Source organism: Oryzias melastigma, linkage group LG20, assembly GCF_002922805.2.
Source record: "Oryzias melastigma strain HK-1 linkage group LG20, ASM292280v2, whole genome shotgun sequence".
NCBI lineage: Eukaryota > Metazoa > Chordata > Actinopteri > Beloniformes > Adrianichthyidae > Oryzias > Oryzias melastigma.
This window is the reverse complement of record NC_050531.1, coordinates 2,349,345-2,375,036: the sequence shown is the minus strand read 5'-3', so window position 1 is coordinate 2,375,036 and position 25,692 is coordinate 2,349,345. Positions and strand designations below refer to the sequence as shown.

General features: G+C 45.2%; 4 protein-coding genes across 7 annotated transcripts in view; 3 read left to right on the top strand and 1 right to left on the bottom strand.

Annotated features, from left to right (window-relative positions):
* Positions 1 to 407: 407 nt before the first annotated feature.
* Positions 408 to 9,664, top strand: avl9 (AVL9 homolog (S. cerevisiase)). Its single transcript, XM_024279954.2, has 16 exons — positions 408 to 661; positions 3,812 to 3,932; positions 4,667 to 4,752; positions 4,900 to 4,971; positions 5,202 to 5,291; positions 5,363 to 5,429; positions 5,524 to 5,564; positions 6,530 to 6,568; positions 6,633 to 6,702; positions 6,770 to 7,242; positions 7,311 to 7,445; positions 7,516 to 7,735; positions 7,808 to 7,925; positions 8,048 to 8,101; positions 8,855 to 8,943; positions 9,068 to 9,664. Exons 1-16 carry the CDS (start codon positions 578 to 580, stop codon positions 9,193 to 9,195), a joined length of 1,887 nt encoding a protein of 628 aa, XP_024135722.1. The 5' UTR covers positions 408 to 577; the 3' UTR covers positions 9,196 to 9,664.
* A 954-nt stretch (positions 9,665 to 10,618) lies between these two features.
* On the bottom strand, positions 10,619 to 18,673 carry kbtbd2 (kelch repeat and BTB (POZ) domain containing 2). 3 transcript variants are annotated; one of them, XM_024279953.2, is made up of 3 exons: positions 18,269 to 18,673; positions 16,358 to 16,830; positions 10,619 to 13,700 (listed from the first exon to the last, which is right to left on the bottom strand). In XM_024279953.2, exons 2-3 carry the CDS (start codon positions 16,528 to 16,530, stop codon positions 11,975 to 11,977), a joined length of 1,899 nt encoding a protein of 632 aa, XP_024135721.1. In that variant the 5' UTR covers positions 16,531 to 16,830; positions 18,269 to 18,673; the 3' UTR covers positions 10,619 to 11,974. The 3 variants fall into 3 exon arrangements, with proteins under 3 accessions (XP_024135721.1, XP_036073236.1, XP_036073237.1); XM_036217343.1 differs by having other exon boundaries at positions 18,355 to 18,673; XM_036217344.1 differs by having other exon boundaries at positions 18,368 to 18,673.
* Positions 18,674 to 18,802: 129 nt separating this feature from the next.
* Positions 18,803 to 22,477, top strand: buc (bucky ball). The gene is made up of 6 exons (XM_024279955.2): positions 18,803 to 19,014; positions 19,091 to 19,243; positions 19,314 to 20,759; positions 20,825 to 20,917; positions 22,138 to 22,191; positions 22,258 to 22,477. Exons 1-5 carry the CDS (start codon positions 19,008 to 19,010, stop codon positions 22,158 to 22,160), a joined length of 1,722 nt encoding a protein of 573 aa, XP_024135723.1. The 5' UTR covers positions 18,803 to 19,007; the 3' UTR covers positions 22,161 to 22,191; positions 22,258 to 22,477.
* A 1,982-nt stretch (positions 22,478 to 24,459) lies between these two features.
* The window catches only part of LOC112151034, a 6,232-nt gene continuing 4,999 nt past the window's right edge, over positions 24,460 to 25,692 (top strand). For both annotated transcript variants that reach the window (XM_024279644.2, XM_024279642.2), the window contains exon 1: positions 24,460 to 24,796. In XM_024279644.2, the coding sequence (XP_024135412.1) occupies positions 24,559 to 24,796 (238 nt within the window). In that variant the 5' untranslated portion in view covers positions 24,460 to 24,558. The remainder of the gene's footprint in view (positions 24,797 to 25,692) is intronic.

The following is a 25,692-nucleotide window of genomic DNA, read 5'->3' as shown; positions in this document are numbered from 1 at the left end:
CAATATAAACATGTGTATTAATAAAAAATAAAAAAAGTTATTAAAATTGTAATATATTTGCATTAATCTTTCCTTGAGTGATGTCAGTCTTTGTCCAGCTCCGGGTATTTTTAATGTTACATCAACATCAGGTAAACTTGCTTTATTTAGATTATTGTCTTACATTATATAATAGTATTATGTCATCACTAATATTATAAGCCAAATTAGTCTTAAATCAGTGAACTAGTCAAGAACAACCGCAATGACGTAATGATTATTGTGTTTACAGGGATGACGTGTCCAGTTTCCTTCTGCATAATTATTTAAATTAGTATATAGTGTTTTTAAACGTAAATTATTCATTAGAAATATATGGACGAGCGTTTAAATCGACACATTTTGAAGTGAACGGCTGGAGATCTATCGTCTACACAAACACGGAAGTGCGCCGCGGGGAAGCCTTTAGCCCCGCCCCCGAACCTCCGGGTCAGTGCGGTAGTTCTGTCGGGGGCTCGGCTGCTGCTGCTGCTGTTGGACCCGGCGTCAGTCCTGGAACTCGGCTCTCTTTCGGCGGTGTCGTTGGTCCGGCAGGCGGATGGAGAGTCACGGGAGAGACGAGGGCAAAGGTCCGGTTCTGCACATTGTCGTGGTCGGATTTCACCACAAAAAGGGATGCCAGGTACGGAGGAGAGATGCTAGCCGAGCTAACGGCTAACTGTCAGAAACACGGTTCCCGCTTCTTTCTGGGGGGTTATTGTTATTGATTAGTTACTGTTTGATATAAATTGATATTAATTCATGTTCCTGATCGTAACTGGGTCATAATTTCTGCTAAAATCCTGCTTCTGAATGTTCTGCGACACTTGATACCCAATAATCACGTTTGTTATGCTAGTTTTCTGAGATAAAAACACTAAAACGCGTCAAATTTGATGGACTTAAGCTGCAAAATAAAACAACAAAAGGTTTTATTGCTCTGTTGTGTCTCCTCTGCTGGAACCCGAACCAGAACCCCAGCATCTGTGATGCTGAACCTACATCTTTAACCCATTTAGTGATTCATATTTTTATTTCTTCATTCCTGATTTGTGTTTGAAAGCAGGATCCATTCCTATTGATCATGCAGAGGGTTGATGTGAAATGTTGAGTGTAAACACAGCGATAAACAGCATTTAAAGGGAGGTTTTGAGTGTAACATTCACTCCTTTTCAGGGAAAACCTGCAATAAAATAGATATTCTACATTTCTTTGCTTTCCTGAAACTTCACTGGATTTAAATCTAAAGTTGCTGCAACATAAAATATAATAATTTCTGCTTTATGATGTAAATTTATTCATGCAGATCACTTGTATTTGTTTGTTTATCCTGGAAATCCTTAAGATCACACATGTCAGACTGATTTTCAACTAAACAGTGTTGCATCTGCACACTCTGACAGAAACAGCTGTGAGCTTCGGTTAGATTCGTGCCTTTATTGCTGCAGGTGCCCCCCGCCCAGAACTCTCCATCTGTGTCCCCCAAAAAGCAGCTTTTACCGTCCGTCTGCCTGCAGCCTCACAAAGCCCTCCATCTGTGTGGAGGTTATCTGATAGCGGTTAGCGATCTCCTCCTCTGAGTCTGCCAGGTGGGGTTCACGGCTCTCCTTTCCCCCCTCCCTCCACACGGCAGCTTGCAAATGGACAGTTCTCTTCTGATGGTCTCACTCAGGAACATGTAAAGTAGAGTGTTCTGGATCACATCATCACACTTCCACTGCCGTGCTTCGTAGTAATAGTTTGTGTTTCTTCTGTGTTTATACAAAACGTGAGGTTTTCTTTGTGAATATTTAATGACAAAATTCTTCTAGAAGCGTAAAAGAATAGTCCAGGCTGTACCTGCAGACCAAACGCTCGTGAGGCGGCGCCTCGCCCTGAAGACGAGTGAGTCACGCTTGTTGGGTGTGTGGCATTCAGGACCAGCAGGTTAATCTCAGCTGGCTTTCCTGGAGCAGAAGCAGTGGAGACGGGCTCACCATCCTGACACTTCTAAGACGCTTTAATCGACCGTCTTTCACTCTTTAGAACCAAATCTAAGCATTCTTTAAAAAGGCTCCATCCTCTGAGATGTGGACAATTTCTTTAGACCCACTCTGATGAAAATTGGGTTTTAACATGTTTTTGTGGCATTTTCCTGATGATGGAAGACATTTATAAAGAAAATTACACTTTAAATTGCATTTCTGAGAATTTTTTTTTCTCAAATCGTTGTGAATCAAGAACAGACTAAAAATTGTTTGAAAAAGATTCTAATTTTGACGTTGAAAATACCCTCGAAGGGAGCACAAGCACAAGCTCCACACTCCGCCCCGTTCTGATGCAGACTAACAGATCCATGAACGTCTTTGTTTTCCTCGTCTGAGCTGGAATCTGGATCTAAGATGGATATCTCCGATATTGCTGCCATTTTTGTTGTACTGCTAATGTTAGGTTGGGGGTGTGAGGGGCTGTAAGCTAGTGGGAGAGCATGTCAAAGTCAAGCCCCGGGGGCCAGATCCGGCCCTCCGGGAAATTCTATCCGGCCCTCCAAATAATTTTATTTTATTGGTACTAATGACCGATGTTATCTTGAGCTCTTTTCTAACTAGTATAATTTTGACAAAATATATTTTTATGGAGAGTAAAATATTGTTATTTAAGGTTTAAGTTGATTTATTCTGGAATAATGTAACTGCCTTTTTGTTATTCATAATTATGTTTAAAAGTTATGGTTTTAAAGTTTAGGAATTGTCATTCTGCTAGCTTTTGGGGGCTTTTTTGGTGGTTAGCTAATATTTCAGATACATGCTAGCTATTTTTGGCTAATTTAGGCTTTTATTTTTATTTTTTTAGGATATTTTCAAGTTTAGCTATTTTTCAGCTACATACTAGCTGTTTCGGCGAACCTAAGTTTTTTTTCAGGTTTTTATGCTAATCTGAAATCTAGCTAATACTTCAGTGTTTTTAGCTATCAATTTCAGCATCTTCAGCGACCAGATTCAGCTTACAGCATTCACACTAGCATTATCACGGGTAATGCTATATATCTAGTTCATGATTATGTTAAAAAGTTACAGTTTTAAAGTTTTCAAATGTTAGTTTTAGTGTATAATAAATGTTTGTCCTGTTCGGCCTGCGACCCAAGTTGTGTTTTGGATTTTGGCCCCTTGTGTGATTGAGTTTGACACTCCCGATCATAATTCAAAGACCACAAGGAACACTTAAAAATAGATTAAAATATGTGTTTTATACTTCTTTTTTTATTTCTTTAATTAATTTTTTCTGATCAGCCTCTTTTGACCTGCAGGTCGGAGCTTTATCAGAGGAGATTCACTGCTTTTTCTCTCTAAATTTACCTGGAGGGAAATGTGAACATAGGTGGTAATAGTGGGGTTTGGTCCGTTGGCAGACGGGCCCTCAAGAACTGGGAAAACTGTCAATAATCCAGAGTTTGGATAAGAAGAAGGAACAAAAAAAACCCATCTCCATCTCACTGAATAATCTGAAGAATTAACCTGAAGCTGTTCTGCCTTCAGGTTCTTCCACATTCCTGATCAGCTCTTTTTCCTTGATTTCCTTCTTCAGAAAATTATTTCCTTAGACTGAATTTGTGGACACGGACTCTGTATGCAAACTGATCCTCCGGGTTCAGGAAGATGTTCAGCCTCTTCTTTAAAGATGTGAAGCTAATCTTTCTGCTTCATAAAGGTGGTCTGGCTTCCTCGATGTTCAGTACCGGCCCATATCATCACACTCCCACCCTCGTACCTGTCCTTTGTGGGGCCTGAACTTCCACTCTTTCTTCCGCCTTCAGGTGGAGTTTTCGTACCCGCCTCTGATGCCGGATGAAGGCCACGACAGCAGCCTGCTGCCGGAGGAGTGGAGGTACCTCCCGTTCCTGGCTCTGCCTGACGGGGCGCACAACTACCAGGAGGGTACGCCGCCTGCACTGTTTTAAAGCCCTCTTTACTAGTTAAACATCTGAGTGTGCATCGGTCTGCCGTCTGAATCCTGAAGGATCAGAGCGCTGGGCCATCACAGGTGACAGTCAGCTCCCCTTCTCCTGCGGTCATGTGACTCTGAAGGGTCGCATGACTGACTGTCCTGACAACAGAGCCAAAGTGCAGCAGGCTGGCCAGAATTTTTGTCCTGTCAGCTGATGTCAGAGCAGGGGAGGAGAAGTTCCTATGCTGACAGCATGTGGAGGCGGTCTCCTTCAGCCCGAGTCTCATGAATCCTGTAGATTCCTCTTTGCTTACTGTCCAGCGGACAGTTTCTGAGAGGAAAACATCTCAAACCAGAGAATGTTCATGACCTTTATGAAAACTATTTTAGTTAATTGGAATTAAATGTATTTTTACTAAAAGTTTGTATGTCCAACACAAATTGCACAACCGTTTTCATGAGGTAGGCTGCAGTTCTTGCATCCTTCACCTGCTGTTTTTGTAGCTTTGCCCTGCTACTTTTGCAGCCTTTATCTGCTTCTTTTGCAACCTTTAGTCGCAGTTTTTGCAGCCTTTGCCTGCAGTTTTTGCAGCCTTCACCTGCTTTATTTGCAGCCTTCAGCTTCAGGTTCAGCAGCAGAACCTGTAGACCTCTGCAGGACCCGTCCCATCCTGAAGGAGATGTCTGCGGAACATTAACCCCGATGCTTCTCGTTGATCTGCAGACACTGTGTTTTTCCATCTGCCCCCCCTCTCCGGAGACGGGAAGTGCGTGTATGGAGTTTCCTGTTATCGCCAGATAGAAGCTAAGGTCATTTTCTAGATTTATAATTATTCAAAGGAGGATTACATTCATAAAATAAAGTAAAATAGTTCTCATATTGACATTAAATTTGATTATTTGCTTTCATGAGAGAAAAAAAACAATGAAATGCTTTAAAAAATCTTCTCTCTGTAGGCCCTTAAGGTCCGCCAGGCAGACGTCACCAGGGAGACGGTTCAGAAGAGCGTTTGCGTTCTCAGCAGAGTGGTGAGTCCCCCCCCCCATTAAAGAAGAAGCAGTTTATGTATCAGTGGCTGTTGGAACTAAATTCTGTCTGTATTTTATCGTGAACTTTATTTTAAAACTAGTTAAAAGGTTTGTAAAAATCTGAATCAGGTTTAAGAGTCTGGTGGTCCTCCTTGGTCGTCATGGCGACCGACCGTGTCCTCCAGTCGTGGAGGTTCTGGTTTGTGGGTGACGGGTTCTTCTGTCTGCAGCCTCTTTACGGTCTCCTTCAAGCAAAGCTGCAGCTGATCACGCACGCCTACTTCGAGGAGAAAGACTTCTCTCAGATCTCCATCCTGAAGGTGGGTGGAGAACGGGCCGAGGAGGGGTTCGGCTCGCCGTCTGTTCATCTCACCTCCTCTCTCCTCTGCAGGAGCTCTACGATCACATGAACGGCTCTCTGGGAGGCTCCGCCCTGGACGGCTCTCAGGTTTACCTCGGTACGTCAGACCGTCCTTCCTGAACTTGTTCTTGTCATGTGACGGTCCTGCCGCTCCGTGAAGAACATGTGGTGATGATTCTGTCTGCTCTCAGGATTATCAGCCAGAGACCTGATCCTGCACTTCCGACACAAGGTCAGACAGCACACGTCTTAACCATCATTGACTTTAAACTAACTAAAAAATAGATATATAACATTACCTGTGATGATGCTAGTGTGAATGCTGTAAGCTGAATTTGGCCACTGAAGATGCTAGTGCTGACAGCTAAAAACACTGAAGCTGATAGCAGCTAAAAAATTACTTAAATGCCAAATTAGCCTTAAAAACTGAAAAAAGTACAAATTAGCCAAAATAGCTAGCATGCAGCTAAAATATTAGCTGAACTCCAAATTAGCATAAAAACTAAACAAAAGCTTGAAAACAGCTAGCATACTGTTGAAATTTTAGCTAAACTCCAAATTAAAAACACTAAATTAGCCGAAATACCTAGCATGCAGCTGGAATATTAGCTAAATTCCAAATTAGCCTAAAGAAAAGCCTGAATTACCCTTGATAGCTAGCATGTAGCTGTAATATTAGCTAAACTCCAAACAAACAAAAAAACGAAATTAGCCAAAATAGCGGGCATGTGTCTGAAATATTAGCTAATCCCTAAATTAGCTTAAAAACCTGAAAAAAGCCTAAATTAGCCAAAATACCTAGCACGTAGCTGAAATATTAGCTAAATTCCGAATTAGCCTAAAAAAGCCTAAATTAGCCGTTATAGATAGCATGTAGATGAAATATTAGCTAAACTCCAAAATAGCCTTAAAAAACAAACAAACTAAATTAGCCAAAATAGCTAGCATGTAGAAATATTAGCCAAGCTCCAAATTAGCCTAAAAACCTTATTATTAGCCAAAATAGTGCACAAATCTAGCAGAATGCCATTATAACTTAATTTTACTACACTCTGACTCCATATATTATAAGTAACGTCTAATCAACTATTAAATTCATTGTCGACCATTTTAACAGTCGATTAGCTGACTCATCGTGGCAGCTCTATGACTGACATGCGCTGCAGACTTCTTCTCTGTTTGTGACTCTGCTCTCAGGTTCTCATCCTCTTCAAGCTCATCCTGCTGGAGAAGAAGGTGAGATCTGCAGAACCTTTTCCTGCTGAAGTTGTGGCTTTGAATCCCTGATGTTTGCCTGCAGGTCCTGTTCTACATTTCTCCGGTCAGCAGGCTGGTGGGAGCTCTCATGACGGTTCTGTCGCTGTTTCCCGGTGAGTGCCGCTGTAGGAGCTCGCCGGCGTGCAGACGGTCCGGTTTGATCTCGCCGTTTCCCTGCAGGGATGATGGAGCACGGCCTGGTGGACTCCTCCCACTACAAGCCCCGGAGCAGCGTGTCGGAGGAGCTGCCGCTGAAGGAGAGCGTCTCCGGAGGGGAGGAGTTTGTGTCCGTGTCCGTCTCTGATGTTGCTGATCCGAACCTGGAGGGAACGGCGCCCCCTGCAGGAGACTCCGGTAACAGCACGGAGGGAAACCACCTCCTCAAACCGCCGGCGTCCTCCTCTCCGGTGTCCGCTTCTCCGGTGTCCTCGGAAAGCGACTGGGAGACTCTGGACCCGGGCGTGTTGGAGGAAGGCGGTCCCAAAGAGTCACCTGAGAAAGAGGAGGAGCTCCTGGACACCTTCGACTCGCAGCCAGGTGTTCCCATCACCGTACAGCCGCAGGCGGTCACCGGTCAGGGGGGGGTCACCCAGGGGCTGGTGTCCGGCCTGGAGGAGGATCAGTACGGACTGCCGCTCGCCATCTTCACTAAGGTAACGGCGCTTCCCTCTCTCTTAGGGTGGGTTGGGGGCGTGGCTTTCAGCAACTGTCTTGTTGCCAGGGTTACCTGTGCCTGCCCTACATGGCGCTGCAGCAGCATCACCTCCTGTCAGACGTGGCCGTGCGAGGCTTTGTTGCCGGGGCGACCAACATCCTGTTTCGTCAGCAGAGGCACCTCAGCGACGCCGTCATTGAAGTAAGTCCCGCCCCCCTCCCAACCGCCAGTCGGAGGACGCTCTCTGAACGCACTGCCGCCGCCACCACAGGTGGAGGAGGCTCAGATCCAGATCCAGGATCCCGAGCTCAGGAAGACGCTGAGCCTGACCACGGCGGACCTGCGTTTCGCCGACTACCTGGTCAAACACGTGACGGACAACCGGGACGACGTGTTCCTGGACGGGACGGGCTGGGAGGGGGGAGATGAGTGGATCCGGGCGCAGTTCACCCTGTACCTGCACTCCTTACTGTCGTCCACGCTGCAGCCAGGTAGGAGCTCGGCGGAGCGACCACACGTCATTTCATGAGGGGGGGGTTGACCCTGTTCTCTGCCCCCTCCAGACAGCGACCGGCTGCTGGCCGACTTCGGAGTTCCTTTCATCACAGCGTGGAAGATCACGCACAGCTTCAGGGTTTGGTCCAGCAACAAGCACGTCGCCATGTCCAGCATCACACCTGGGTAGGTCGAGGCTCCGCCCTCTGGCAAAACATTCAACTTCTCTGTTGAAGTAATTCACCAATTCATTTGAGTTTTGTTTAAAAGAATTCTAGTTGGATTCCTGTTTTCTGTTTACATTCCAGTCATCCGTTCCACGGTCAATACAGCGTGGCCGATGTGAAGCTCCGCCTCTCACAGTAAGCATCCAGTGTGCACTTCACAGACCGTCCAGTGTGAGGGAAATTCCAGTACAGCAGCTGTTAGACAGGAGTTACAGGAAGGACCTGTTCACCTCAAAAAGCTGAGGAAAGAAAACATGCTAGTTGTCTCCATCTAGTGGTCAGTATGAGAACTGCAGATACTGACGAGTTGATTTATTCTGAAATAATATTTATGCATTTTTATGAATAATGTTTAAAAATTACGGTTTTAAAATTTTTTTAAAAATTGACATTCAACTAGCTGTTTTGAGTAATTTAGGATTTTTATTCAGTTTTTAGGCTATTTTGGATTTCGGCTAAAATTTTCAGCTACATGCTAGCTGTTTTAGCTAATTTAGGCTTTTTTAAAATAGTTTTTAGACTATTTTGAAATTAGGCTAATATTTACATGCTATCTGTTAATTTAGTTTTTTTTTGTTTGTTTTTTAGACTGTTTTGGAGTCTTGCTAATATTTCAGCTACATGCTAGCTGTTTTGGCTAAATTAGACTTTTTCTTTATTTTTTTCGGCTGTTTTGGAGTTAGGCTAATATTTACATGCTAACTATTTTGGCTTTTTCCAGGTTTTGGGATATTTTAAAGTTTAGATATTCTGTTTTGGCTAACCAACGTTTTTATATTTTTGTTTTTTTATGGTAATTTGGCATTTAGCTAATATTTCAGTTCACTTTCAGAGTTTTTAACTATCAATTTCTGAATATTTGCATTATTTTCTATTCTCTGCCTGCAGCTCTGTCCAGAACAGTGAGAGAGGTAAGAAGTTGGGGAACGCCATGATGACCACGAGCCGCAGCATGGTCCAGACCGGGAAGGCAGTGGGTAAGACTCCGCCCCCTGAACCCCAAATCCGACTTTCACAGATTCACGTGTTTGTTTGTTCTACTATTGTGAATCTTTCTGTCTGCCATTTTTAATGCCCCTTTCTGGATGCCCCCCCCCCCGGGTCATACGGTGGGCGGAGCTTTGAACAGCGCCAAGTCTGCCATGTCCTCCTGGTTTTCCACACTGGCCCATCCGGCGCTGGCGACCGGACCAGAAGTTTCTGAACCCAACACTGAGACGAAACCATGAGAAACCATGCCCCCCACCCCCACCCCACCCTTCAATCTTCGAACTGGACCCAGCTGTAGCAGCCTCCTTATGCCCCGCCCCATACAGGAACAGAAGCTCCTGCCTCAAAGCCGATGATTCCTCTCAGCCTGTGTTGGACGCCGTGGTGCGTTCAGGAACGTTTGACTCTAAAGGTGGACCTCCCAGTCCACCTGGACCTTTCAGGTGTTCTTAGGAGCTCCGCCCACCAAGCAAAGTGCTCTTTGTCGACTTCTTCCTGCTTTTACTGTTGTCCTCGTCTTTGGTGTTGAAAGAGGTTTTAGTTTTTTTTATCCTGAGATCTTTTTATTTTGTATTTAAAGTCTGAATGTACGGATATTTTTCCTGACAGATACTTTTAATGAAGTGGTATTTTATCGTATATTATGGCTCTGGTGTTACGATGCTGTATGACGGTTCATAAATCAATAAATAAATGCACTTTTATGAACATTTCTCTCCTTTTTCTGTGTTTTGGGTTCATTTTATGTTCAGACGGTCGAGTCATACGAGCATCAGAGCATCCTGTGGAGGCAGAATCATGATGTGGGCCTGCTTGTAGCCCTGCCCTATCTAACTCTAGTATTTCTTATTCTGATTCCAAATGTTTCTGATCTGACCTAAGAGTGGATGGAAACTCAGCTGTTAAACTGTCTATGCTTTGATCTGTCGATGTTTTGGTTGTTAGTTCTGTACATCACGGATATTTGAGCTGAACAGGTGAATCTTGGTGCACGTTGTGATGATGTTGTGATGAAGGGCGCCCTCACTTTTCCATACCAGCCCTGTTGGCTCTCCGTAATCCATACAGTTGATCTTCTGGAGGGAGATGTGCAGTCTTACACTGCTGGGTTTTGTTATTTTAGTTTGGGTTGGACCTTGGTAGTCTTAGTTTGTGGGCTTTATTTGTTTTCTTCAGGTAGTTTTGATTAGCTGGGAGCTCCTGAGACTTCTAATGGGCCAACCAGAGAAAAAGAGTATTCTGTATTAATGCCAAAATCGTTATTTAAAATATTGATTGTTCTCACTGTAGAGGTGGGCGTGTCATTTGAGGATATAGTGCTGATTATGTGAATGAGTGAGCTAGGATATGCATTTATTGTTGAGCGCTAACACAAAAATGTTAACTTACTACGTCATGATGCTATTAATGTAAAGATTTGTTGAATGATTATTTATCGCTTTGATGAGACTTTAGATTTGGGGTTCTGTTCTCTATTCTCATTTGGTTCTTGATTCGATTTAGTCCTCTGTGCTTCTGTTTGGTGCAGTGTGATTCACGTGTCGTTCCTCTCTTCCACTCCCCTCTAAATCTTAAATAAAAATGTAGCTTCAGATCCAACTCTCCACATAAACCATCTCAGCAATCTTCTGTTTTCCTTGGACGCATCGACATAAACAGCTGCAGGTTTGGTATGTATTTTAATAAATTAACGTTCATTCAAAATACAGTGCTGACGGAAAGTAATGCAGCCAAACATGCTCGTAAGGTTCATCATGAAGCACCCGTGCTCATGTATTCTTAAAGGTAAGAGGAAACCCCCCCCACACAGCAGTCCTCCTGCTGGGCTGGTTTCCATAGCAACACCCCCGGGTGGAGGTCAGCAGCAGTATTTATGGATAATCACTCCAGGAAAACAAAAGCGAAGGGGGTGGAACCAACAACCACACTACAGTAAAGTCTGATGTTAAATAAAAAAAAACAAATAGAAAATCGAGTTGGTCCCCCCATCACTTAAACAGCTGTCTTTAAACATATGAAAATAGATATTTTATAGATATTTCTATATTTCAGCAGCTTACAAATAAAAATGCATGAGCCTGTGAGCAGATGGAGCCGGGTGGGGCGGAGAGGGAGGCCGGACCTGCAGCCGCCGGGGGTTCAAACCCCACCACCACCCCAGAGGAAGCGGTGAAGAAGTACTCTGCAGGATGTGGAGATGAGGAGGAGCTCGTGTTTGAATAACCTTTATTGGAAGAAGCAGTTTGACGAACAGCGACCGGATGAGTTTGTGATTCCATTAGAGTTTTTTTGGAGCTGCGCTACGTCTCACGGATGCAGAGTATTTCTTTACCAGTAAGGGGGGGTCAGATGTCATCCTCCTCCTCCTCATGCTCTTCATCACCACGTTAGTGTAGAGCAGGGGTCCCCAAACGTTTTCTTTTAAGGGCCACTTGATTTTTTTTCTTCACTAATGTGAGGCGGGAGTCAGTTTGAAGGCTAACAGAAAAAGTGTTTCCGTTTTGTTAGCCAAAAACTCTTTGGCTAACAGTGTTTTCTGTTAGCTAACAGTGTTTTCTGATATCAGAAAAAAACTCTTAGCTAACAGGACTAAAAGTTTTCTCTGTTAGCCAAACACTGTAAGTACATTTTTTTAATCAGCTAACAGTGCGAACAGTGTTTTTCTGTTAGTTTTTCTAACAGAAAAACACTGTTAGCAAAACAGTGTTTCGCCAAAAAGAGTTCTCTGTAAGCTAACAGTGCTAGCAAACAATCTAAAAGCCAGATTTGGGAAAAAAACAACCAAATCTTGCGTCTCTGATACTGTTCAGGGGCCGGATCCGGCCCGCGGGCCGTAGTTTGGGGACCCCTGGTGTAGCAGACCACACTCCCGGGGGGGGGGGGTGTCTTTATGTACAGCATCCTTCTCACCAACAGACCCCCCAAACACAAAGCTATTGACCACGTGGGGAGAGGAAGCCCCGCCCCCTTTAATATTGGACTCTGGTTCGTTCAGTCAGGTGAAGGGGAGGGGGGAGGCTATACGTGGGGGAAGGTCACCAGCTCCCCGTCCACCTCGAACTCATCCGCCCCGTCTGGGGAGAAGAGGCAGGTGGGGGGTTTCCACGGCGACTCCTCCAGGCAGGAGGGGTACAGCTTCCCCACGGCGCAGCGGAAGTCCTTGCCCAGGTCCCACAGCACGCGCTCCGACACGGGCTGCCGCAGGAACCAGCGGTCCAGCTCCGCGTCGTACTGGTAGATGGCGTACTTGGCGCGCTCGTTCATGTGGGTCTCACGCATGAAGATGCACAGCGAGCCGAGCAGCGCTACGGCGCGCACGCACGGGTCCGAGTAGCGCTTGGCGGGGATGTTGGCGGCGGTGCGCCACTCGTTCTTGTTGACGTCGTAGATCTCCACGGTGACGGAGGAGCCGTCGATGGTGCTGGTGGGCATGCGGACGCCGGAGTTGCTGACCACGTGCAGCCCGCCGATGTAGAAGACCAGGTCGCCGAAGGCGGCGGCCGAGGCGAAGCAGCGGCTGGTCTTGCGCATGGCCATCTCCACCCAGGTGTCGGCGCGGGGGAAGTAGCAGTACGTCAGGTCGTGCGTCATCACGTAGATGCAGCCGTGCGCCACCACCGCCGTGCTCCAGTTCCAGGCGAAGGGCAGCGGGCTCATCATGCTCCACTCGTCCTTCTCGCAGTCGTAGCGCTCCACCGTGCGCTTGTTCAGCTCCCCGCCCACGCTGTCGCCGCCGATGGCGTAGATGCAGCCTTCGCAGTACACCAGCGAGGGCTTGATGCGGGCGCACAGCATGGGGGTCTTGGGGACCCAGGAGTTCTGCTGGGCGTCGAACCAGAAGAAGCTGTCGACGGAGCGGAAGACGGCCTGCAGCCGGCCGCCTTTGCCGTGGTTGGAGATGGCGTTCTTCAGGGGGATCTGCCCGCCGGCGATGTACACGTCGTTGTCAGGGGTCACCAGCGTCCCCACCTTCTGCAGGTCTCCGGGGGGGTTGTGGAGCTTGTACACCTTCTCGGCTTGGGGGCTGTAGCACACGATGGCGGTGGGCGCGGACGTGGAGGTGACGTAGCCGTCGCCCTGCGCCTCAGACATGGCCTCCATGAAGATGAGCATCTCCTCCTTGGTCATGCCGAGGCGGGGCTTGAAGAACTTGGGCATGGACTTGTAGAGGCCCTGCACCACCACCGACTTGTCGTTGGGGGGCAGACCCTGGAACCAGGCGCGCTGCGTCACCTCCGACAGCGCGTCGATGCGGATCTGGCTGAGCACGGAGGACAGGTGCTGCGAGCGCGCCTCCATGTTGTACTCCAGCCACAGCATGGCGGCCTCGCGCACCGCCTCCTCCTTCTCCACGTTCAGGTTGTCGCTGCTCAGCACGTCGATCAGGAGCTCGTGGGAGAGCTGCAGGAAGGCCTCCTGCCGGTACACCACCGGGAACTTGTGCTCCACCATGCGCTTGGCGCTCTGCTTCAGCTCGCTGCAGCTGAAGAGGTCGCCGATACTCAGCATGCGGACGCAGTTCTCCGCGTTGATCTTCTTCACCAGGTAGTCTCTACACTGCAGCAAGACGTCCTCCACCTGCAGGAAGCAGGCCGTCTCGTAGAGCGGCTCCACCGTGCTGTCGCTGATGGCCAGGTTCCCCGTGTAGGCGTAGGTGATGATGATCTGCAGCGTGGCCGGGTCCACGTTCCTCAGGCTGACGTGCGTCTGCTTGCTCTCGCTGAGTCCACTCATGAACATCGCTCTGTGGGACAGACGGACAGGTGAGCGCCGGTTAGTCACAGCACAAAGCAGACCACATATCGAACACTCTTCAGGTCAGTAGAAGATCTACAGCTGGAACAACATAACATGAATCAAGAGTTTAATCAAATAAACTCAGATGATGTCAGAACTTCTGAAGGTCCAGAACTTCTCTGATACAGTTTAACAAACAAGTGTTGAAGTTTTCAGACATTTTCAGGATAAAAGCTGAATTTATTCTGCATGACAGATGCACAAAGCTCAGATATCTCAACGACATTCACAAAGACGAAGGTGCTCCACCTTTCGGTTGAGTTTTCTCTGAAGCATCAGTTCAAAAAGAAGTTTAATCAAACTTAATCGTTGGTTTTTATAAGCATCTCCTGAACAGAAACTTCTACTCAGTTATTTAGAAAAAGGAATTTCAAACAGAATCTGGATTTACAAAACCTGGAACAGTGGAGAAGCTTCATGGGACTAACTCATGACACGGTAGCGGTGATGCCATGGTCTGGGCTAGGGCTGGGTTGAAAAAAAAAATCGACTTGAATCAATTTAAGCTTAATAGATCAACAGATTAGAAAACTATACATGGATTTAGCACAAAAGCCTAAAGTCAACTAGATTGATGGTAACGTTTAATGGAATTTCCCATAGGATGGCTAATGCTAACGCTTGGTCGACCTTAACATACATTGCTGACTAAATAAACAACTTTATATGAAGATGGGTACGTATAAAGGTTTGTTTTACATCTACATTGTTCAATGTTGCAGAAGTCTCCTTTGAGGATGAGTGAGAGTGCAATGACAAACTTAAATTTATCTTCTTGTGTTTTGAAACAGATAAAGGGTCCAGCTTCTTACTTGTTAGAATGGTTATCTTTTTAAAATACAGCTGAACAGACTTCCCACTGAAACTATAAATGGACTAGCCGCGCTCAGACATGCAACATGGCAGAGTTAATATTGTGAAAAGAAAAATGGCGAATGTTTGGAGGATGTCACAGTCACTCAGTCCAGTTCTCATGTACAGTCAATAGTAGAGACATGGAGGTGAAGGTAAAGACGCCGACGTATCTTTGGAGAACTACAACATTAAGCAGATCCACAGTTCTCTGAACCAGACTCTGGACCACCTGTGGTCTCAATACGGTTTCAACACAAACTTAGACAGGTTGTGGGGCAGACGGACTACAGTGACATCAGGACTGGAGGTGTCGTTACACAACCGACAGAAGCATCAATGATCGTCTCTACCTCCCATCGCTCCTATGAAACAATCTCAACAGATATGGCGCTCTCCAACCTTCTCACTGCAGCGGAGAGCCTCCAGAGAATCGTACAGTCACTATGGATTCACACCTAAAGCTCAGCTGTTTCCTTTAAAAAAACCTCAAAATTTGAATTTTGTGTTTCCTCTTTGTGCAACACTAAGGTGTCAAATTCAATCACACAACGGGTCAAAATCCAAAAAGCACCTTAGACCGCGGGCCGAACAGGATAAACATTTACAGAACACTAAAACTACATTTTTAAAACTTTAAAAATAACTATGAACTATATCTTGCGTTTCATGTGATAATGCTAGTGTGAATGCTGTAAGCTGAATTTGGTCGCTAAAGATGCTGAAATTGATAGCATGCTAAAATATTAGCTAAATACCAAATTGGCCCAGAAAAAAAAAAAAAAAGTAGGTTGGCCAAACTAGCTAGAATGTAGCTGAAACATTAGCTAAACTCCAAATAGCCTAAAAAATCTTTGTAAAATGCCAAAATAGTCCAAAAAGCTAGCAGAATGCCAATTTTTAAAACTTTTTAACATAATTATGAATAATAAAAAGGCAGGAATATTATTCCAGAATAAATCAACTTAAACCTTAAATTACTTTGAATATTTTACTCTCCATAAAAATATATTTGGTCAAAATCATACAAGTTAAAAATAAGCTCAAGATAACACCGGGCCATTAATAACAATAAAATAAAATGATCTGGAGGGCCGGATCCGGCCCCCGGGCCTTGACTTTGACACGTGGTCTAGAAAAATCCTAAACAAGAAACAAAAATGCAATAAAAGTAAAAACGGAGTCCTGATGTTCTTCATCTCCTCTGTCTGATAATAATAAAGACAGCAGCTCAGTCACCTGTCCACAGGTGTGTTGATGGTTCAGCCTCCAGCCGTGACGATAAATATGCAGAAATGAATCTTTTGTAGCTTAAATGCTTCAGATAAACTTCATTTCTGTGAGTCAAACATTCTCTCAGGGTTTCAGGATGTCTTATGCAACCCCCCCCCCCGAACACACCAACCCCTACGTGACCAGACTTCCTCCTACAACAAGCTGTCACCCCCCTCCTTCTGAGGCATGCACAGAGAGGAGGCAAATGAAACAGAAGCAGGGGGGGGGGGGCAGTTAGCGGAAGCGCCGCAACACCTCTAACCCCCGGGGGGTGGAGGGGGGCAGTCTTAAAATATGTGTGTGTGGCCAAAAGGGAAGTGGGGTTGGACAGCGGTCGGAAGTGTATTCAAAAGCCCGTCTGTGAGGTCCAGCTGGGGAGGGGGGTCTTTTAGAGAAAAGGAGCGCCGCTGACCCCCTCCCCGCCGCCGCCGAAGCACGTGTTATTCCACACCGCAGCGCCGGCCCCACAACACTCACCTGAAATAGGAGCTACACGTGGCCAGGACCATCTTGTGACAGGGGAACTCGGTGCCCTCCACCAGCAGCACCACGTCGGTTAGCAGCTTCTGCTCGTAGAAGAACTTCAGCTGCTCCAGCAGGGAGACAGCGTAGTCCGCGTTCACCGGCCTGCGCTCGCTAAGATCCGACATGGTTGCATCCCATGAGTTGCGCCCCAGTTTTGAAAACTAAAACAGCCGGTCGAACCGGACCAACCCCAAAAAAGAAAATCAAAAAAGACTAATTATTTTATCCTTAAAGATTTAGAACGTGGGGGAGATTCCTCAACACCCCCAGCAGCGTTCAGCCTCTCCGCAGAAAAATTGATAGCTGCTCCTTTTGTAGAAGATGAGCTGAAAACTGAGCCGAGGAGGAGGTGCTGGAAAAGTTGTCATCCATCATCTGAGTCAGGAGGCGAGGAGCGCAGGAACAGGGGACACTGATGCAGGGAGCTGCAAAAACAGAAGAGCAGAAAGAGCTGTCATGGTACAGTCCAGGGGTCGGCAACCTTTCACAGTAAAAGAGCCATTTGGATCTACTGATCAAAACCTAATCCTAAGTCTATTTTTTGGCACGAACAAAAGCAAAAATATAAAAACAACCTAGCATCTCTTAAAGTTCGATTTTTTTTACGTTTGACAGAAGCTCAAATAATTTATTTTCAAAATAAAAGACGTTTTATGCCAAACAAGTCTAGTAACCAATGTTAATCAGCATACGATAATATGGGCTTTTGATTCATAATATATTGCATATAAAATCTGCTCATTCTGGAGGTAGAGTTGAGCAAACAAAACATCTTTAGGTAAACAGGGAAGTAAAAACCTACATAGTTTATCATCTATGTGCACCTCAGTCATCTATTTACAAATTTAATCTAAATTAAATAAATGCAAATTAAGCAATCTTCATTTTAAAAAATGCCATTATTTTCCTTTTATTTATTCATTTTGTACCTTTTCCTCCTTTTGTCTTACACTACTGCGTTTGGTTATTTTAGTTTGAGATTGGACCTTGGTAGTCTTAGTTTGCGGGCTTTGTTTATTTGTTTTCTATATATCGTTTAGGTTAGGCAGCCATTAACAGGGAGCTGCTGACTCCGGCAGTCTCCATGACTTATTTTATGTTTGGTCAAGGATCCACCATGGAGAGATAAAAAGCCACATGTTGCAGACCCCTGGTCCAGTCCATCCTGTTGCGTTCAAGAGTCTGAATCTGACTATAAATTAAATAAATAAAAACTCCATACATCAGGATAAAACGGAGTAAATAAAAGCGGAAACACAACCAGCATTTCAGCAAGGGGGCTAATGCTGCAGGCTCAGACTAAACAAACCGCAGCTTCTTTGAAAGGAGCAGCTCTGAGGAGGTTTTTACCCGAAAGCCTCCGCAGGCCGCGGGTTCTTTCCCCTTGTTATAGAGGCTAAAACTCTGACGTTTCGGGGTGGGAATTTGCTACGTTATGTGTTCGTGTTAACAACATTATTTCTCCCTTTAGAAAACCAAACCGGCACCAAAGTAATAGAAAAAAACAAGTTAGAACCCCCGAGTCTGTGCGCTTTCAGGGGAGATCGTAGTTTTCACGATGCTAAGCTAGCAGCAAGCTATAGCATCACCCAAAACTAAAGCCAGATCTCCTCTCAAAACCTAAGAAAACTAAAAGAAACGAGTTTAAATCTTTCAGAATTACTTTTTATACATTTAAATTATTATATCGGCGGGTGAAATCCATTTTGTTCATCCTTTAGCTGCACGTTTAGCTGAATTAGCCGATGCTCGCTAGCCGCGTTAGCCTCCTCTCAAAACCAAACACACACTGTTCCCAGGCGCGGTACCGGGTTGCAGACACATAACGGTTCTAAAATCAAACACCCCCGAGGAGAAACTCACCGAACCGACGTGAGAAATGGCGGCAGAAGGAAGCTGCGGTCACGCTGGGACCCCCATCACCATAAGCTAGCAGCGGAAAAACAAACTCGGGTTAGCGACCTGACGGAGCCGCTCCTCTGGAAAACCGCTCCCGGGAGCCGCATCCGAGGGTCCCGGCTGGCATCAAACCGTCAGAGGGACTCCAGCATCCCCAGATAGCTGCCAAGGACGGTCCACAGGCCGAACTAGGCGTTTGGAGAAGAACAGCAGAGAAGCGCCGAGACCAGGGGCCAAATGAGGATACTGCGCATGCACCCAAACCCAGTGACCCAGCCTGAAGGAGGGAAACAGCGACCTCTGCTGGGCGAAGTGGTACACTGCAACCGCACCGCCGTTCATTTTAGAATAATTTGTTAGTAACTTTAGTTTTACAACTTTTTTTTTAAATATATATCTTTTAATTTAACAGTCAATGGTAAAACATGTATCGGCTGTAGTGTTGTCATTGGCAGAAGCGTCCTCAGAGCTGATTCGTGGCTCTGCAGAGCCCAGCTGCCTCATATTTGTCTGATTACTGGAGGGCCAGCACTCCTTTAGTCAGACTAAAGTGTTGTCCGGACGCAGAATGAAGAGTTCTTCCTTTTGTCTGGTTTAAGAGAAAATTATGTTTTAAAAGACAAAACCCAAACTAATAACTGAGCAAAGAAGCTTGACTCTGACTTCAGGAGCTGAGGTGTATTTTTTTTTTTTCTGAACGAAAATGGACGGTAAATCTTCTCCTTTAGATTAAATTTAGATAAAAAGTTGATGGTTTTTCTCAAATATTTTTGCAATTTTTAACAGATTCAAGCAAGCAAGCCCCTTCATTTGGGAGTGGAGGCCAGAGGAACCAGCCGTCCAGGCCCTTCTTCTTCGTCCAGCCTCCATCCCAGCCTTATTACCTGTACCAGCACCTGCAGCTCAACAACCCATACGCTCAGTACGGCCTGCCTGGAGGTAAGAAACCTTTTGAACCTGCTGAAATGAACAGATTTGTTGGAGAAATGTCCTTTTTATTTGCCTCTAGGTTTTAATGTTGGTCGTCCCTGCATGCCCCCGTACTCCTACATGCCATATCCTGGCTTTGTTTTACCACACGCTCCAATTTATCCGATGGATTACAGGCGTGTGTTTGAGCCCCGCTTCCACGCCCCTGCCTGGGGTGAGGTCCCTCGCCCGCAGCCCCACGCCCAGCCTCCGAGGCGCAGGGAAACGGCCTGTTCAGAGGCTCAGACGGATCCCAGCGACGCCATCACCAAACTCATCGAATGCTTGGATAAGATTCGAGTGTCTGAGCTGCAGAGTGGCGACCGGGAGCTGGACTCGGGCGTGGCGTCGCACTCCTTCAGTATGTCTCCACCAGGAGAAGAGAAGAAAAGGGAGGAGCAGGATCACAGCACGCCTTTAGAAGCTCACGGATGCTGTTTGGAGTCTCCTACCGTGACTTTCGGGGAATCCAGCGTTGCTGTGGACGACAGCGAGTCCAGCCAGGCGGTCTTGGACACTCGGAGCTCCCAGGCGTGCTGGTCAGGAGGACTGGAGGAGGAGGAGCTGCCAATAGATAGCTCCTCCATCCATGAAGACTGTGAGCACAGGCATCCAGCAGCAGAGGAACACTTCTTCTCTCTCGAGAAGGAACAGGTCACAGATATCCAGTCAAATATCTCGGTGACTGACTCGAGTGTTCCCAGATGCGATCTTGAGAAACCCCTAAAGCCTGCACAGCCACCCCCCACCTCCTCCAGCCAGTCTGGCTCCAAAGAATCTAAAAGCAGCGAGGTGGTTTCAGACTCGGAGCATCCTGGCGATGAACTCAGATGCCAGATCCTCAAACTGCCCTTTGATTGTGTTTTGGCCCCTGGAGCTGCTGGCGGCGCTGGAGCCGGCCACATTCTGTCTCCAGCTGGCCCTTACTACTACAACTACCTCTCCATGCAGGCGACGCACGAGCGCATGAGCGTGCTCAGCCCGTCGTTGGATGAGCTTTCCTCCAGAGATGAGATGTTCTCCACAGATCTGGAGGACGTCGATCTCTTTCCCAAACACGTGTATGCCGGGAGGCGACTCGCCGAGGTCATGGGCGGATCACCTCACCGCAACGAGGAGGTGTGGCTACCTGACGTGAAGAGGGTGATGTGTGCTTGCTGTGGGAAAAGTTTAAATAAAGGCTCAAGCAGGAGCAAAACCTCTAAGATTTACTGGGACGAAGCTGGAGACTCGGAGGAGGAAGAGGAGGAGGAAGGCAGGTTCGGGAGAAGCTGTGAGCAGCCGGTCCGAGTGGTTGTGAGGAAGCACATTTCCCCCCGAAAATCTTACATCCTCCCCCAAAGACATGCCCTGAAGTCTTGGTATAAAAGGGGGCATTACAAGGAGGTGCCAGAACCTGCAGAGCAGGACCAGGAGGATCGAAAGGAGGCGGCGGCGGAAACGGAGGAGCAGGACGGCGGCAAGCTGCAGTGCAGGACGTGTCAGGGTAAGACGGGTTCTTCTGACTCCTCATGTCAGAACCGAGAGGTGAACGTGTGGATCTGCTCTCAGACAGACCCTGCAGAGACGCTGGGACCACAGCGGATCAGTGGGCGGAAGAAGTGATTCCCAGGAGGAGACACGCGGCGCCTCCACAGAGACCAGGTGACCTGTTGCTCCCAATGACCAATGTAGGGCTGCTGCAATTATTTCAATAGTCGACTAGTAACAGATTTTTGTTTTTTTTTCTCCGATTAGTCAAATAAACAGATCACACGTAATTAGCTTTAAACTTTAAGTGTTTGAGTTGCATGCTAACTAAAAATAAAGAGTTTATTCAGCTTTTAATGAATCATGCAGCTTCTTTCCTTCGTTTCTGGCATTAAAACAAACTTATCATAAAATATCATGAATGTGCTGAACATTTTGATACCAAAGAAAGTGCCAAAAAAAAAAAAAAATTGAAGAATTTCATGAAAAAAATCACAATGTTGCTGAAATAGTAGCTTAACTCTGATTTAGCCCAAAAACCACAGTAGATGATAGCCAAAAAAGCTAGCATACTACTGAAATAATAGCATAACTCAAAAATAGCCAAACAAGCCGTCACATTGCTGAAATAAATCAAAAGTCCCAACAAACCAGAGGTCAAAAAAGCTAACATATAGCTAAAACACTAGCTTAACTAAGAATGAGCCCAAAAAACACATTAGATGCCAAATTGGCCACAAAAAGATGGCACATTACTAAAATATTAGCTTGACTCAGAATTGGCCCAAAAAACCTCAGATGTCAAATTAGCCAAATTAGCTAATATGCTGCTAAAATATTAGCTTAACTCTGAGTTAGCCCAAAAAAGCTTAGTAGATGCCAAATTAACAAAAAACTGAGCACATTGCTAAAATAGAAAAGGTTGTTAAAGTTGTAATTTTAACAACCTTTTTTTAAACTCAGAATTAGCCCAAAAATCAAAGTGGATTCTAAATTAGCCAAAAAAGCTAACACATATAATACTAGTGTAACTTGATGCAAACCCCCAAAAACCCATTAGGTGCCTAAAAGGCCAAAAATATTAGCATGTTGCTAAAATATTAGCATTAATGTTCTTAAAAATGCTAAACGTTTTGACTTTAAACTTGCATCATTTGCAGAAAGTGCATAAATATTTTAAGAATTATATGGAAAAAATACAAAATTTGTTAAATTTCAACACTTATATAAAATTTAAAAAAAATGCTGAAGTAAAAGACAATCTTAAGGGGAAAATCTTAAAAAGCAAAAACCGACTGAAGGATGGAATTGAGCTTTTGTCACAACAGATTGAAGAAAACATTTTTATTGATGATCCATCGGTTTGTTTTTCTTAGTCACGTTTCTCTCTGCAGGACGAGCAGAACCCAGATGCTGACGGCCATTTCTGACGTTTGAGGAGTTGAACTGTAGGTGTTGGTCTGTCTCTGCAAACACTCGCGTCCAGTTGTGCTGACGACCTCTCTGCTCCTCAGGTCCCCCCGAGAAGCTTAAATAATCACGGATGGTTGCAGAATTGAACACCAGGTGAAATGCACAGGAGGAGTGGTTTGGTTATATGTCTGCAGTGACGCTGCCCTGCACTTAAAGACGGATGGATTTCACAGACGCAGGCGGGCGGAGAGCTCGCGCTGCAGGGGGAGGAAGGTGTGTCACTGTTTGGGGTCAGTCCAATAAAATGTCATTCTTTAAGCCGCTTTGTTCTGACGTCTTCACATGATTCACTCCTTTTGAGGAGACGGTCAAAAATCAAATCTGTGTGCAAAATAAGAAGTTTTAATTTTTTCTTCCTGCTGCTCAGTTGTATTTTTTTTAGGAAAAATCTGGTTTTTATTTGAAGCAATTAAAGGTAAGTATGAGGAGGGGGAACCCTGAAAGCTGACTTTAATTTATCTAAAAGTAAAAATGTAACTGTATTTCTTAGAATTATGTTCCTGAGCATCATTATGGAGATGAATGATCTCTGAGCTGATTTTCAATAGAGCAGAACATCAAAGTCCATCAGTTTCTGAAGATTAGGACTCAAACGTCACGGATGATATGGATAATTAAAAACCATAAAAGTTCCTCGTTTGTGTGAAATTATTTAGCTCCTACTTTTGGATTTTTTTTGTTTTACTAAAAACCCACAATCTTTCTACACAAATGTGAAAATTTACTTTGACCCATGAAAATTAAAAACTGTGACCTCACCTTCATGTTTTGTCTGCTCAATAAAATTTGAAGTGCAAACTGTTAAGCTATCAAAGACTAACATGTTATTAAAATTGGACCACAACACCATGTGGTGGGTCTGGAGTAGGAATTGGGACAACCAAAGGGTTCATTGCAGTCTTTGGGTTCATGCGTGCACCATAAAAGACCTCCAGGAAAGGAGATGCTGACTCCTCCCACTTTTGTGATCACTAACTGTTCTTTGTTAGAAATTATGACCTCCATCTTTTGTTCCATAAACTTCTCAAAAGCAGAGAAAGTTGTTTCATAAACTGAGCCAGGGTGAGTCATTCCCCCCCCCTGCTGCTGTAGCTTAGATTGATATGAAATTAATATGGATATGCTAAAAATGTAGATCATTGTTACTATTACCATATTACTATAAACGTATTTAAGTTTCAATATCAAGTAGTTGCTAGTAGTTAGAAGCTGGGGACAGTATGATGCACTGTGGTTCTGTCCTCTATTTCTATCTACTCTTTATCTTACCTTCAGTTCTCTATGGTTCCGTTTGGTGCAGTGCCGTTCACTGGTTGTACCTCTTTCCCACTCTCCTCTGAGAGAGTGAGAGACATTCCAGATTCCAGGTGGATTGTCTGTGCTCCTTTTTCTTGGCCTGTGGACCTCGCCTCTGGCTCATCTCATGGTGCCCCCCCCCCCATTCAAATATGCACATCGCCTGTCCGTCCTGTCTTTTTTCTTCACGGAGATGAACCTCATACAGCTGAAGATCTGGAGAAAACAAAAGGCCAAACACTGAAGAACCTCCGGAAGGTGGAACCGTATGTGGAGAGGAATTTATGTAAAGCACTAAATGATTAACCAAATAAAGCATTTTACTTTTATTTCATTACATGTCAACCCTTTAACAAATCTTGGTGATTCTATCTTATCAAACAGGTGTTCCTATCAGTGGGCGGGGCTTGTTAGATCTATGCGGTTACTAAAGATATCCAAACAAATTAAGGACCCTTGAGAAACATTAAGGTGTTTTCATGTGGTGTTCTCATGATGAAAATGGTCTTGTTTGTTCTTTGTCAAAAGGTCACGCCATCAAATTTACCTGGAGCGGGTGATGCTCTGGGTATGTTGCTATGGTTACTTCTATACCTTCAAAGATGCCTCGGGTTTAGAACCTAAAGTTTCCTTGAATTCGCCCTCAAACGGATCTGGTTATGTCACATGACCTGCTCCCTGGAACGGGCCCTGGGCTTCAGGAGCCGGTGTGTCTGCATGTTCCAGCCCCGCTCACGACTGATCACCTGGATCATGTGTGTTCAGACAATTACAACATGTCAGTGCCGTGTATGTGGAAAACAAGCACGCTGGAAACAGCTGCAGGTGAAGGTCAAAGGGGACCAGAGCTGGACAAACCCAAATGTGAGCCAATCAGAGTAATTATTTCAGGTCACCTGCTGGAGGACCGACCAGCTCGTTAAGGCCTAATTGGACAATCACCTGGAGGAACAGCAGCCAATCAGCTGAAGTTGACAGGTGAGTCCACACCTTTGGATTTCAGCTTGAAGACTTTCCCGGCTTTTCTTCAGCTTCTCTTCGTAGACATGGAAGCCGTCTCCTCTACCTTAAAGCATTCCTACACGCTGGGCCAACAATGTCCAAACAAGGGGCTTGGAGCCAAGCAGTCCCACGGGTCCCCCCCAGAACCGGGTCGACCCGAGGAGCAGCAGCAGCAGCACCACAAACCCTTCTTCTATGTGCAGTCGTCGCAGCCGTGCTTCCCCATGCAGACTCTGCAGTGGCCTCTGCCCTACAACCCCTACTACACCTACCCCGGCCTGGGTGAGAGATCTGCTGCAGGGATGCTGACTTCTGCAGAGTAGAATCTAAGAAAATAAAAAGACAACAAAAACTTATGTTCAAAAAAATCTTATCAAGAAAGTTTTTCAAGAGCAAAAATAATCTTAGTTAAATCAGTGATTTGAGTGTTTTTCTTAAAATAAGAATTCTTGGTAAAACCTTTTGTCTTTTTTAAATTCTATTCAGATCTTTCTGCTTATTTACATGATTTATTTTTACGTTTTAAGAATTTCTAAGAGGCCCAAACTATCACAGGATCTCGAATCTCCACCAAAAGTTTGATTGTGACGAACTGAAATTTATTTTTGCCCTGCTTTAGTTTTTCTTTTTTTTGTGGAAAAACCTATTTCATGAAAAATTCATTAAAGAAAAGTTTGTTTTCTGCAGCCACATTTGTTCCATATTATTGAAGCAGTAGAGGATGCAAATACACTTTTTCATAAAATCAAAGAGCATAACTCAGTGCTTGCAGGCCAGCAGAAGCCTGAATCACCAGTTAGCCCACTAGCTAGCCTTCCAATGCTACAAGTGTTTAGGGAGCAAATAACCAAACCTGCTTCCTAGTAGAGGACCTGTAGTAGTTTTTAATTCATTTTAATTAGCAGTTAGCATCATAGCTAGCTGTATTTACAGCAGCGACAGAGCTCCATTAGCCGCTTAGCTAGCAGATAAATATTGCTACATGTGTAGCAATAGGTTGCAGGTTTCTTTGAAACCTACTTTAGAGCAGAGGCCCTCCTCTACATTTGGCCCGGCCCCCAATCACTATCAGAGACGCATATTTTTATTTTTTTCTCTCAATCTCGCTGATCGCCCCACATAGAATGTGAATTTTTATTCCACCCTTCTGATGATGGGAGAGGATATAATATTTATTG